Source organism: Agelaius phoeniceus (genome assembly GCF_051311805.1).
Source record: "Agelaius phoeniceus isolate bAgePho1 chromosome W unlocalized genomic scaffold, bAgePho1.hap1 SUPER_W_unloc_1, whole genome shotgun sequence".
Classification (NCBI taxonomy): Eukaryota; Metazoa; Chordata; class Aves; order Passeriformes; family Icteridae; genus Agelaius; species Agelaius phoeniceus.
The window spans coordinates 3,332,190-3,344,723 of record NW_027509866.1 but is presented as its reverse complement, the minus strand read 5'-3'; the positions used below and the strand labels follow the sequence as shown (position 1 = coordinate 3,344,723).

The following is a 12,534-nucleotide window of genomic DNA, read 5'->3' as shown; positions in this document are numbered from 1 at the left end:
ACCATCCAGTAATCAGTCTCCACACTGCAGACTTGAGCTCCTGGTTCCTCAGGCTGTAGATGAGGGGGTTCAGGGCTGGAGGCACCACCGAGTACAGAACTGACAGGGCCAGATCCAGGGATTGGGAGGAGATGGAGGGGGGCTTCAGGTGAGCATAGATGCCAGTGCTGAGGAACAGAGACACCACAGCCAGGTGAGGGAGGCAGGTGGAAAAGGCTTTGTGCCGTCCCTGCTCAGAGGGGATCCTCATCACAGCCCTGAAGATCCGCACATAGGAGAAAACAATGAACACAAAACAGCTAAAAAACAGAAAAACACTACCCAGAAGAGGACCAAGTTCCCTAATGTAGGAATTTGAGCAGGAAAGCTTGAGGATGTGTGGGATTTCACAGAAGAACTGGCCCAGGGCATTGCCATGGCACACGGGCAGGGAAAATGTATTGGCCGTGTGCATGAGAGCATGGAAAAAGGCACTGGCCCAGGCAGCTGCTGCCATGTGGGCACAAGCTCTGCTGCCCAGGAGGGTCCCGTAGTGCAGGGGTTTGCAGATGGACACGTAGCGGTCGTAGCACATGATCGTCAGGAGGAAATACTCTGCTGAGAGGAAGACCAGAAAGAAAAAGAGCTGATCAGCACATCCAATGTAGGAGATGTTGCTGGTGTCCCAGAGGGAATTGTGCATGGCTTTGGGGACAGTGGTGCAGATGGAGCCCAGGTCAGCGAGGGCCAGGTTGAGCAGGAAGAAGAACATGGGCGTGTGCAGGTGGTGGCCGCAGGCTACGGCGCTGATGATGAGGCCGTTGCCCAGGAGGGCAGCCAGGGAGATGCCCAGCAAGAGGCAGAAGTGCAGGAGCTGCAGCTGCCGCGTGTCTGCCAATGCCAGCAGCAGGAAGTGCCTGATGCAGGTGCTGTTGGACATTTGCTGTGGTGTCTTGGCATGGGGATCTGTAAGAAAAGTAATCATGGAAGTGTTGGGTTTGGAGAGGACATGAAATATCCCAGCACAGCCTGGGGGCACTTTCCCCCCACTGCCTGCCCAGGGCTCTGCTGCCTGGAGCTGTCCCTGCCAGCAGCTGCTTCCCTGTGCCCAGGGCTGGGTCCTGCCAGTGCTGCCAGAGCCCAGCCCAGCCCTGGGGGCTCAGCTCTGCCCTGCAGAGCCCTCCCAGCTCAGGCACTGCCCAGGGGCAGCTCTGGCTCTGCAGGCTCTGATGGCAACGTCAGAGCAACCCTGAGGAGGGTGGAAAAGTGACACTGATGTTGCCTCTAAGGGGCCCTGTGCTGATTTCTGTCACTGCCCTGTTTAGTAAAATCTTAGAGAAATTTTTTTATTTTTCTCAACCTGAACTAAAAGATGAATATCTATGGGCAATTTCCCATCCAGGCAACACAGAGGAGTAGAATAAAAAAAACAGGATTTTCCCTTTTGTGCAGCACCTGCCTCACTATGCTCCCTGTATAATCTACTTGGAAATGTTCTGCAGTTCAATGCCATGCTGGGAGCAGCCCTGAACAATGCAGCATCCTCCCCACACAAGCAGAACACTTCCAAGCCTCACCAGCTGTCTCCCCCACCCAGATCTTGTCCCCCAGTGCTGGCAGCAGCTGCCAGGGCTGGCTGAGAGCTGTCCCTGGCAGGCAGCAGAGTCCCTTCCCCAGCACAGCGCCCTGGGCTGCAGGACCCTGCTCTGCAGGACAGCCCTGGGCACCCCTGGCTGCTCTGCACAAGAGACAAGCAGAGAATGTACTCACAGGCTCTGCAGGCATTGGCATGTTCCAGCTGCAGGAGATGGCTCCAGGAGCTGCAGCTGCACTGTCCTGCAGCCAGAGGTTCCTGTGCCAAGGGCTGGCAGTGATTGTTCCCCAGGCACTTCTCAGCCCCTTCCCAGCCCTGACTGATTGAAGCTCTCTGTGCCTCTGGGCTGTGCCCGGGCTGGCTGCAGGCAGTGCCCCAGCCCTGCTGGGCTGGCACAAGAGCTGCTCATCCAGAGAAATGTGCTTTTGAAGCTCTTCTTGGTGAGCAGGAGCTGCCTCTGTGCCAGGAGCCCAGCCCAGCTCAGCAGCACAGACACAGCACAAGGACTTGAATGAGCCTCTGGGGCTTTGTGCTCAGGCCCTGAACATCAGTCCCTGAGAGGGAGCTGAAGAAACCTCTCCAGAACTCCAAGGCAGAATCCATCTCAAAATTTCTTGGACTTCTAATGGGTCCCAGAGAGGGACAGGACTGAGCAAGTGTCCCCAGGCCCCAGGCAGAGCAGAGAACTGCAGGCAGTGATGACAGGTGGGGACAGAGAGAAGCCAAGTCTTGGTGCCCTGGGCCACTGCAGGGTCTGTGCCAGCAAGGGCTGGGAGGAGACACCTTGTCCTGAGGCCCTGGGGCCTCCTGGCACAGCCCCAGCCAGGCTGGGCACTGTCAGCCCCTTGTGCTGCCCTCAGCATCCCCCCCTAGCCCACATCCCAGTGGCCTCAAGGATCTGCTGCAAGGAGTCCCTGGGGAGCCTTGCTCAGCAATGGCCCTGGGGGCTCCTGAATGCCCCCTGCAGGGACTGCAGGTTTTTCAAAGGACTTTGGCTTTGGCTTTTGCCTTGGAGTCTCTGAGAGGTTTGTGCAATCCTGGCCTCCAATTATCTGCTGTAATTAGTCCCTGGAGAGGCTTTGTCAGTAACAACACTCAGTGGGGATCATTAATACTTCAAGGTACTTCAGTTATTTGAAGGTACTTGGTGTTTCCCTTTTGATACAGAGTCTGTGAGAGGTTTGTGCAATCATGGCCCCAATTATCTTCTTTAATGAGTCCCTGGAGAGCTCTGTACTGACACTCAGTGGGGCTTATTAATGCCTTGAAATACTCAAGGTTTTTAAGGTACTTTATGGATTTAAGAATACTTTTAGCGACTTTTAAAGATTTTCCTACCCACACTGAGTCTCTGAGAGGTTTTTGTGCCATCCTGGCCTCCAATTCTCTCCTCCAAGGAGTCCATGAGGAGCCTGTATTGGGTATCTTCCCCCTCTCTGTTTTACAACAAAGATGGAATTGAAAGAATTTTGTAAGACCTTCTAAAAACATTCAAAGAAACGTGGGACCATTAACAACACAATAACAACCACTAAGAGATTTAATAGTCCTGTTTTAGCTCGACATCATCAAACCCTTTAGTCCCTTGGATTGGAACAGTTTATTGACCCAGTCTTTGTTTTCCACTTGAAGCTTCTTGAACCCTTCCTTCTGTACCTGAATGCTCTTGTGGATTGACTGGCTGTGGCTGGAGAGGTTCATGCAGCACATGCCCTCAGAGTCTACACAGCCATGCCCATGTGCCCAGAGTAAAAACTCTATCGCTGTTCTGCAAGGTGGTGTGTCTGATGGTCTCTGTGTCTGAGAGCAGCCACTCAGTGTGAGGGAGGCAGCATTGGTTTGCTTACTCAACAGGCACCCAGGATGGTCTGATTTTCCTAAAGCTTTAGCTGCAGCCACCCAAAGTAGTCCAAATTGGGGGTGCTACCATCCGATACCTGGATTAAAGCTTTCAAAGCCATCTCTTTGATATCATCCAATACTTCTCTGGGGATCCCTGCTGCTTGATCATCTGGTAGGCTGTGTTGTCCTTCTCCAGCTAGATGGCTGATTGTCAATTCTGCCCTTGCCTCATTATTAGCATAGTCTGCTATTAATTGATTTAGTAAACACTTCCATCCCCCTTCTCACAGGGTGTATTCTGTAGGTGACAACAACATGGTCATAATATATTTTAAATTATAGGGGGTTAAAGCATGTGCTGTAAACATGGCCCTCATTAGGCCATTAAAACAAGGTAAGTCCTTCCTATGGTCTTTAGCTGCCCAACACAGATCCTTGATTTCCCTGTAAACCACTGGCTAACAGCTGGGATTCTGCCCCCTTCTTTCATAACATACTGGGGCAACAAGGAGTTTCGAGACTATTTGCCAATCTCCTTCCTTAATTGCTTCTTTCCTAGGGATCTTCTGGGGCTGAGGGGCGAGGTGGCTCTGGGGAAGCCAAACTGTCTTCTGGGGAGGAAGAATAACTTGGAGCAGAAACATTTGGATTAGAAATAGTGTGACAGTTGGACTTAGTATCTTTGATCATGGGGTTATATTTTTGCCAGAGGGTGAGGCAGAGGGTGCTGCCACTTTGTCAGGTGTTGGGGAGGAAGGGCCTTGATTGAGGATGGCGGACTCCTGGGGTGGAGCTTTGGAGGCATGGCCCAGGGTGAAGGTGGAATGATTGACAGTGGGGGCGTGACCTGCAGTTGTGGGGGTGGAGTCTGGAGGTTTTTTCAGGGCGAAAGAGAAGGCTGTGGTAGCAGGATGTGGAGGAGCCAAGATGGAGGGAGGATGGTTGGGCTCCCGAGCCACATTCGACATTCGGGCTCCTTCCATCTTGAGTCTCCAGGGCATGATGCTCCAAGACAGCGTGGCCATTGCCATCTTGGACCATCGTGGAAGGTGTGAGAAAGGCAGGTTTGAGGGGAGGTCCCGAGTTAGGAGTGACCAACGGATTGCGTTTTCAGCACACTGCTTGCTGGTGAATGGTGGCGTGGAAGAAGGGGAGCATGTGGGATGCAATGGGGTCCATTTTGATCAAAAGGTTGTACAGTTTAACTCTCACTGAGTCCCAAAATTCAATGGTATGTATTTCATGAGCAGAGGCGTCTGGAAAATTTTTAATGATCCACCTCATGATTGATTTTAATTCCTTCTTTGAAGATATTGTGTCATTATCAGTGAGAATTGAAGCATCCATGTATGCTCCTTTCTACTTTGGACATGTGGCTGCCCATTTTTCTCTTTCTCTGCCTTATGGGGAAGAGCCACCGGAACACCCCAAATCAATTATGGGACGTGGGTGCATATTGTAAAAACACAGTGGCAAAATGAGCAATAAATGTCTTGCATTTCCCAAAACCCACCTGCAATCCTATGCAGGTGAAACCATCGTTGTCCCTGCCGATCCTGGGCAAGGTCCCTTGAAGCAACGATGAATCTGCCGGGCCTGGCACAATCCAAAATCCCGGGGAGCACTGGCCTATCCATCAGCTAACCCCAGCTGACGTGACTGACACAGGGAGCCCTGAGTGTCATGGTCCCTGTTCGGGCGCCAAAGGTCACAATGAGGGTGGCTGTGACAAACCTCTCTGGTTCCCTGACTTCAGGGCAAGGGTGGCGAAAATGAAATGGAGCGGGTTCGATGGAGTTGCTCAAAAAGAACTTTAATAACAGGGTGAAAAATAATGAACATGGAGAAGTCGAGAACAGTATGAGGGGCAGGATCCAAAGACCCGAGACAAAGGGGAAGCAACAGCGTGTACACTTGGGGGTAGAACACTCTAGAACAATAACCATAGAGGGAAAACAAGTAACCAATAGGAAGCAGAACTTGGACAACTTAGCATAACAACACTAAAGGCTTATGGGGGAATTCTCAAGCTTACCCTAAGTTAAACAAATGATTTCCAGGGCTTGAAACTCATGCCCAAATGTTTTGGGGTAAAATCTGGCTGACTCTGAGTTACAGCCAGGCTAACTCCCACACCGCTGCTTTGCTCTGGTCCCTTGGGACCATGCGGCCCAACAGAGCCACAATGATGTCCTGGGTTCCACGAGGCTCCACAGTGTCACAATGGTCCCTTGGATCCATGGTGCTCTGCAGTGCCACAATGGCCCCTGCATTTCACAAGGCTCCCAATGTCACATTGGTCTCCATAGGAAGGAAACCACGGAGCCCTTGTGTTTCAGGAGCTGATGAACAGCAACCGCCAGAGGCCAAGGCAAGCCTGACCTGTCTATCCTGGTAGGTTTGCTTGGAGCAATCCTTGGATATTTGAAATTATGAATGCGGAGTCCTAATTTCAGGCATTTGTGCCTGGAGAAGGATGATTTTTTCCATATAAAGAAAAGCAGAGAACCCTTTCCAGTGTTTGGAAAACAGGTGAGTTCTGGCACTCAGGAGTTAAAGACCAGCCAGACCTGTCTGTCCTGGCAGCTTTTGTCTGGCAGGAATCCTTGGATACACAGAAATTTGGAGGTGGAATCCTAATTTTGGCCATGGATGCCTGGAAAAGATGGACAGTTCTTTTCCATACAAAGAAGACCCCAGAGCCCCAGTGTTTCAGGGGCAGATGGGAGTGGCCTTCCACATTCCAAGGTCAGCCAGACCTGTCAGGTGACCCCTGGGAGGCCAAGGCAGCCACACCTATTTCATGCTCCCTTGCTTCCACAGGACCCTGCAGTGTCACAATGGCTCCTTGATTCCATGAGGCCTTGCAGTGCCACAATGGTTCTCTGGCTTCCATGATGCCCTCTGGTGTCATAATGGCCCCTTGATTACACAGGTCCTTAAGGATCTTAATGGTCTCCATGGCTCCACAAGGCCCCACAGTCTTATAATGGTCAATTGGTTCCATGAAGCCTGGCTGTGTCCAATGGCACCTTGGTTCCATTGGGGCCCAGCAGTGCAACAATGATTCCCTTGGTTCCACAAGTTCCCATAGTGTCACAATGGCCCCTTCCTTCCATGAGGCCCCACAGTGTCACAATGGTCTCCATGATTCCATGGTGGCCTGCATGATCACAATGGCCCTTTGGCTCCATGAGGCCCTGAAATGCAGCAATGGCCTCATGATTCCACAAAGCCCTGCTGCTTCACACTGGCCCCTTTGGACCATGTGGCCCAACAGAGCCACAAAGATGTCCTTGCTTCCACGAGGCCCCACAGTGTCACAATGGTCCCTTGGATCCATGGTACCCTGCAGGGTCACAATGTTCCCCTTGGTTCCACAAGTTCCTACAGTGTCACAGGTTCCACAAGGGCCTGCAGTGTCACCATGGCCCATTGGTTCCACAATGCTCTGCAGTGTCACAATGGTCTCCATAGGAAGGAAACAAGTGAGCCCCAGTGGTGCAGGGGCAGATGAGAGGCAGTCACCAGAGGCCAAGGCTGGCCAGACTTGATTGTATGGGCAGATTTTGTCTGGGAGAAACCCTTGGATATAGGGAATTTTAGACACAGAATCCCAATTTTGGCCATGGGTGCCTAGACAAGAAAGACAGTTCTTTCCCATAGGAATAAAAGCACGGAGCCCCATTGCTTCATGGTCAGATGGGAAGTGGCCCTTGACATGCCAAATTCAGTAGGACCTGTCAGACAGCCCCCAGGAGGCCAAACCAGGGAGACCTGTACCATGTTCCATTGACTTCATGGGTCCTAACACTGTCACAATGGTCTCCTTGATTCCATGAGCTCTGGCAATGTCACAATGGCGTCTTGGTTTCATGAGCCCCAACAGAGTCACAAGGGTCCATTGGCCCCACGCAGCCCCGCTGTGAAACAATGGCTCCTTGTTTCTATTTTAAATCAATCCCAATCAAACCACAGTTTGATCATTGATCCTTGCTTCCATAGGGCCCATGATTTGCACAATGGTCTCCTTGATTCCATGATTCCTGGATTCCACAGTCTCACCATCGTTTCCTTGGATCTCCATTGTCACAACTGAGCCATGGCTCCATGAGGTTCCACAGTGTCACCGTGGTCACTGTCAGAGGTTGGATGAGATCCATGTCCCGAGACACCTTGGGATGCTCGGAATGCCCGTGTGGGGCCAGGGCTGGGTCAGGCCTTGGTTTGGGGTGGGACAGAGCCCCGCCCCCAGCCCTGGCCTGGCAGAGCTGCCAATCACACAGCAGGGGGCAGTGCTAACCCAGCTCTGATTGGCTGAGCTGGCAATCAATCAATCACACACCAGCAGCTGGTGCTACCCTGGCTCTGATTGGACAAGCAACTGGAAGTCCCACCCCAGGGGTGGGGCCATGAAGGCCCAGGGGGTTAAAAGCCTGAGCTCGAGGCCAGCCCAGGGTGTGGATCCTGCCTTCTACTGGGGTTCCTCTGTTGGTGATGCTGGAACCCCAGCAGTTGGTAGCTATGCGTGTGTCTTTCTATGGATCCTCTGTCTTTCTGTTGTTCTCTATTTCTTCTCCTTCTAATCCTACTTACCTGGAATATTTTTGGGTTACTTTCCATGTTAAGGGTTAAAAGATTTTAGGTTAAATGCGTGGAAATCCAGGGCAGAGGGAATATTTCTCTGTCTGCTCTGAGGGGTCCTGACCCCCAGAGAAATACTGTCTTTAACATTTGCCCATGGAGAGGACTTCCAGCCTTTGCGAGCAATTAGAATTTACCAATGTGTGACATAGGTAATAGAGAATACTATACTATGTCCCTTGGGTGAGAAAATTTAGGTTTCGGGATTTTTAGTTTGGTGTAGATAGGAAGCAAGATGGAGGAATTTGGGTGTAGTCCCTGTCTTCTTCTTCTTCATCTACTGCATTTTCTGCAGTGCTGGTGGCACAGGGTGATTGGTCAGGGAAAGCACAGTGCAAAGGTCATGTGGACTGTCAAGGGATGAGTTATTTTTCAATAAGTAGAAATAATGTAGGTTTTAAGAATTAATTGGATGAGAAAACTTTTAAAAACCTTGTAACTGTACATTTTAGAGCCATTTTGAGGTGTTTTCCCAGCATGCTGAGCCTGGTGTGCACACCATGCAAAAATTGAGATAACCACAAACAAGAAGCTGAAGACTGAAGAAGTCCTGTGTGTCTCCTTTTACCTATCACAGAACTGCTACTGGAGGGTTTCCTCCATCCAGGGAGCCCCCAGACAGGCCCACTTAAAACAAACCTCAATGACTGGTGCATTGACAATGTTTGTAATAAGTTGGCTTTTTTCCAGAAAGTTGTTTACTGAGGGGGTGTTGTCTTACTTGGCCAATCATGTGAAATGTGTTGATTAAATGACCAATGAGGTCCACCTGTAGAAAACCAAGATATAAAAGAAGAGGATTGAAAAAACAGGTGGTTTTAACCCTTAGCCTTCTGATCTGAGTCTGTGTCATCTCTGATTCAGTGGTGACATTTGGGGATCTGTGGGGGCTATTGGGGATCCTTTCTGCACCTTGTGACCCAACAGGAGCTTCTCTAATCAACTTTGCCTGAAGCTCCCACTGTGCCCATGGCAGGAACCCCTATGAATGTCTGGGACATCCCGGCTCTTTGGCAGCCTGGGCACTCCTGGGATGTCACCGTGGAGCCCCCGTGAGTGCCTGTGACAGATGGGTGCCTTTGCAGCCCAAGGTGCCCTGGGATGTCACCATGGAATGGCTGTGACTGCTTCTGACCACAGGGCTCTTTACCATCCCAGAAAGCCCTGGGAGGTGTCCATGGAGCTCCTGTCTCTGCCTGTGACATTCCAGCTCTGGAACAGCCTGGAGACTCTTGGAAAGTCCCCATGGAACCCCTCTAAGGGCCTGTGACAAATCTGATCCTTAGCAGGCAACCATCACCACCCCCTGTTGCTATGCTTAGTTTCCATGGCAACCATCACCAGCCCCCTGTTGCTATGGTCAGTTTCCACGGCAACCATCCCCCGCCCCCTGTTGCTATGCTCAGTCCCTTGGCAGCTCCATGGAGACCCCATGCCAGGGGTGGTTGCCATGGACACCAGCTCAGGCCTGCAGCCAGAGCCCGTTGCCATGGCAACCATTGGCAGCCCCATCCCCAGGCTGATGGGATCCCAGCAGCACAGAATTGGCTGAGCTGGGAGGGACCCATCAGGATCCTCCAGTCCAACTGCTGGCCCTGCACAGGACACCCCAACAATGCCAGCCTGGGCCTGGCAGCGCTGGCCAAACGCTGCTGCAGCTCAGAGAGCCCTGGAGCTGGGACCCTGCCCTGGGGAGCCTGGCCAGGGCCCCAGCAGCCTCTGGCCAAAAACCTTTTCCTGACATCCAAGCTGAGCCTGCCCCGACTCAGCTGCAGCCGCTCCCTCCACTCCTGTCCCTGGGCACCAGAGGGAAGAGGTTCCCACAGCCCCAGCCAGGGACCCGCTCCCAAGGCTGCTGCCATGGCCACCAGGGCTGGCACCAGCTGGGATGCTCGGTTTCCACGGGCCGGGCTTCAGGAATGGGATTCCCCAATTTCCTGCTGCCGCTGAAACCGCGCTGCCCTCGCTGCCCTCCTGCCTCCCATGGAAAGCACAAAAGGCAAAGATCCCAGGCTGGGATAAGAACAATTTATTGGGAACAGAAACAAGATAAGGAACAAACAGGAATAGAAACAATATTGATTACAGAAGGAATAGGAAAATTATATACAGGGAAAAGTACAACACAACTGACTGGCTCTTTCCAGCATTTTATTTCCTCCTGCCTGGAAAGGACACCCTTCTTCTCCGGGACAGAAAGAGAGAGTCCCTTTCCTGTCCCTGGCAATGACCTGAGGTGGGACTGAATGTAATGACAGGGCCATGGCCAGACCCTCATGTGCTTCATTCCCACCTCATGCCATTGGTAGGAGCAGGAAAAGGGACAGGTGTCTTCCCAGTATGGATCACAGGGAACATGGATCACCAGGGCTCTTCCCAATATGGATCCTCCAATGGGGGATGAAGCTGGAACTAGGCATAAAGCTCCTCCTGAACTTGGAGCATTCGCAGGACTTCCCTTACTGGTGTCTCCATTGGTGTCTGGTCAAGTCATTGCTCTGGATGAAGTTCTTCCCACAGGTGGGACACTCGTAGGGCCTCTCCCCAGTATGGATGCGCTGGTGGCAGATCAAGAGGGACTTCTGCCTGAAGCTCTTTCCACATTCCCCACATTCATAGGGCCGTTCACTGGTGTGGGTCCTCTGGTGGCAGATCAGGTTTGAGCTCTGGCTAAAACTCATCCCACATTCCCCACACTTGTAAGGCCACACCAGTCTCCCTGGTGTGGATGTGCTGGAGCCTGATGAGGTGGGAGTTGCGCTTGAAGCCCTTCCTACAGTCAGGGCAGGGGATGGGCCTCTCATCCATGGGAATCAGCTGGTGGGGGAGGAGATGGGAGCTGGTGTGAAACCTCTTCTGACACTGAGGACACTCGTAGGGCCTCTCCCCGGTGTGGATCATCTGGTGGCTGATCAGGGTGCTGCTCTGCCTGAAGCTCTTCCCACACTCCAAGCACTTGTGGGGCTTCTCCCCATCGTGAAGCTGCTCAGGGACCACCAACTCTGAGCTCTGGCTGAAGCTCTGTCCACCTTCCTGGATCAGGGTGGGTCTTTCCTCCTTGGAGCACACTGGGCTGGGGGGAGTGTGGGAAGGGCTTCAGCTGCAGATCCACCCTTTTGATCCTCCAATGCATCCACACTGGGGAGAGGCCCTACGAGTGTCCTGAGTGTCAGAAGAGGTTTCAGACCAGCCCTGATCTCGGCAGGCACCAGCAGATTCACACAGAGGAGAGGCCCTTCCACTGCCCTGATTGCGGGAAGGGCTTCAAGCGCAAGTCCCACCTCATCAGGCACCAGCTCATCCACACTGGGGACAGGCCCTATGAGTGACCCACGTGTGGGAAGAGGTTTCAGACCAGCTCAAATCTCCTCCTGCATGCGCAGATTCACACGGATGAGAGGCCCTTCCGCTGCCCTGACTGCGGGAAGGGCTTCAAGCAAAACTCCCACCTTGTCACCCACCAGTGCATCCACACTGGGGAGAGGCCCTACGAGTGTCCCCAGTGTGGGAAGAGCTTCACCCAGAGCTCTAGCTTGACCAGACACCAACGGAGTCACCGGTAAGGAAAGGCCTGCAAATGCCCCAATTGCAGGAACAGCTTCATGCACCACTCCAGCTTCATCCCCCATGGGAGAAGCCAGATTGGAAAGAGCCCTGGTGATCCATGTTCCCTGTGATCCTTGCTGGGAAGACACCTGTACCTTGTCCTGCCCTTGCCAATGACCTGATGTGGCATTGAAAAACATGAGGGACTGGCCATGGCCCTGTCATTACATTCAGTCCCACCTCAGGTCATTGCCAGGGACAGGAAAGGGACTCTCTCTCTCTCTCTCTCTCCCTGAGGAGAAGGCTGTCCTTTCCAGGCAGGAAAAATCGTAGCCAGGCAGACCCTGTGAGTTGTGTTGTAGTTTTCCCTGTAAACAGTTTTATTTATCCCTTCTGTTATCAATATTGTTTCTGCTCCTGTTTGTTCCTTATCTCGTTGCTGTTCCCATTAAATTGTTCTTACACCAGTCCGGGATCTTTGCCTTTTGTGCTTTCCATGGGAGGCAGGAGGGCAGCGAGGGCAGCACGGTTTTAGCGGGAGCAGGAAATTGGGGAATCCCATTCCTGAAGCCCGGCCCGTGGAAACCGAGCATCCCAGCTGGTGGCAGCCCTGGTGGCCTTGGCAGCAGCCTTGGGAGCGGGTCCCTGGCTGGGGCTGTGGGAACCTCTTCCCTCTGGTGCCCAGGGACAGGAGTGGAGGGAGCGGCTGCAGCTGAGTCGGGGCAGGCTCAGCTTGGATGTCAGGAAAAGGTTTTTGGCCAGAGGCTGCTGGGGCCCTGGCCAGGCTCCCCAGGGCAGGGTCCCAGCTCCAGGGCTCTCTGAGCTGCAGCAGCGTTTGGCCAGCGCTGCCAGGCCCAGGCTGGCATTGTTGGGGTGTCCTGTGCAGGGCCAGCAGTTGGACTGGAGGATCCTGATGGGTCCCTCCCAGC

General features: G+C 52.8%; 1 protein-coding gene across 1 annotated transcript in view; it reads left to right on the top strand.

Moving 5' to 3' along the window:
* Nucleotides 1–12,534, top strand: part of LOC143692441 (uncharacterized) — a 351,032-nt gene that overhangs the window by 37,215 nt on the left and 301,283 nt on the right. Inside the window, exon 2 of the mRNA XM_077172674.1 lies at nt 11,525–11,563. Coding sequence (XP_077028789.1) covers nt 11,525–11,563 — 39 coding nt within the window. The remainder of the gene's footprint in view (nt 1–11,524; nt 11,564–12,534) is intronic.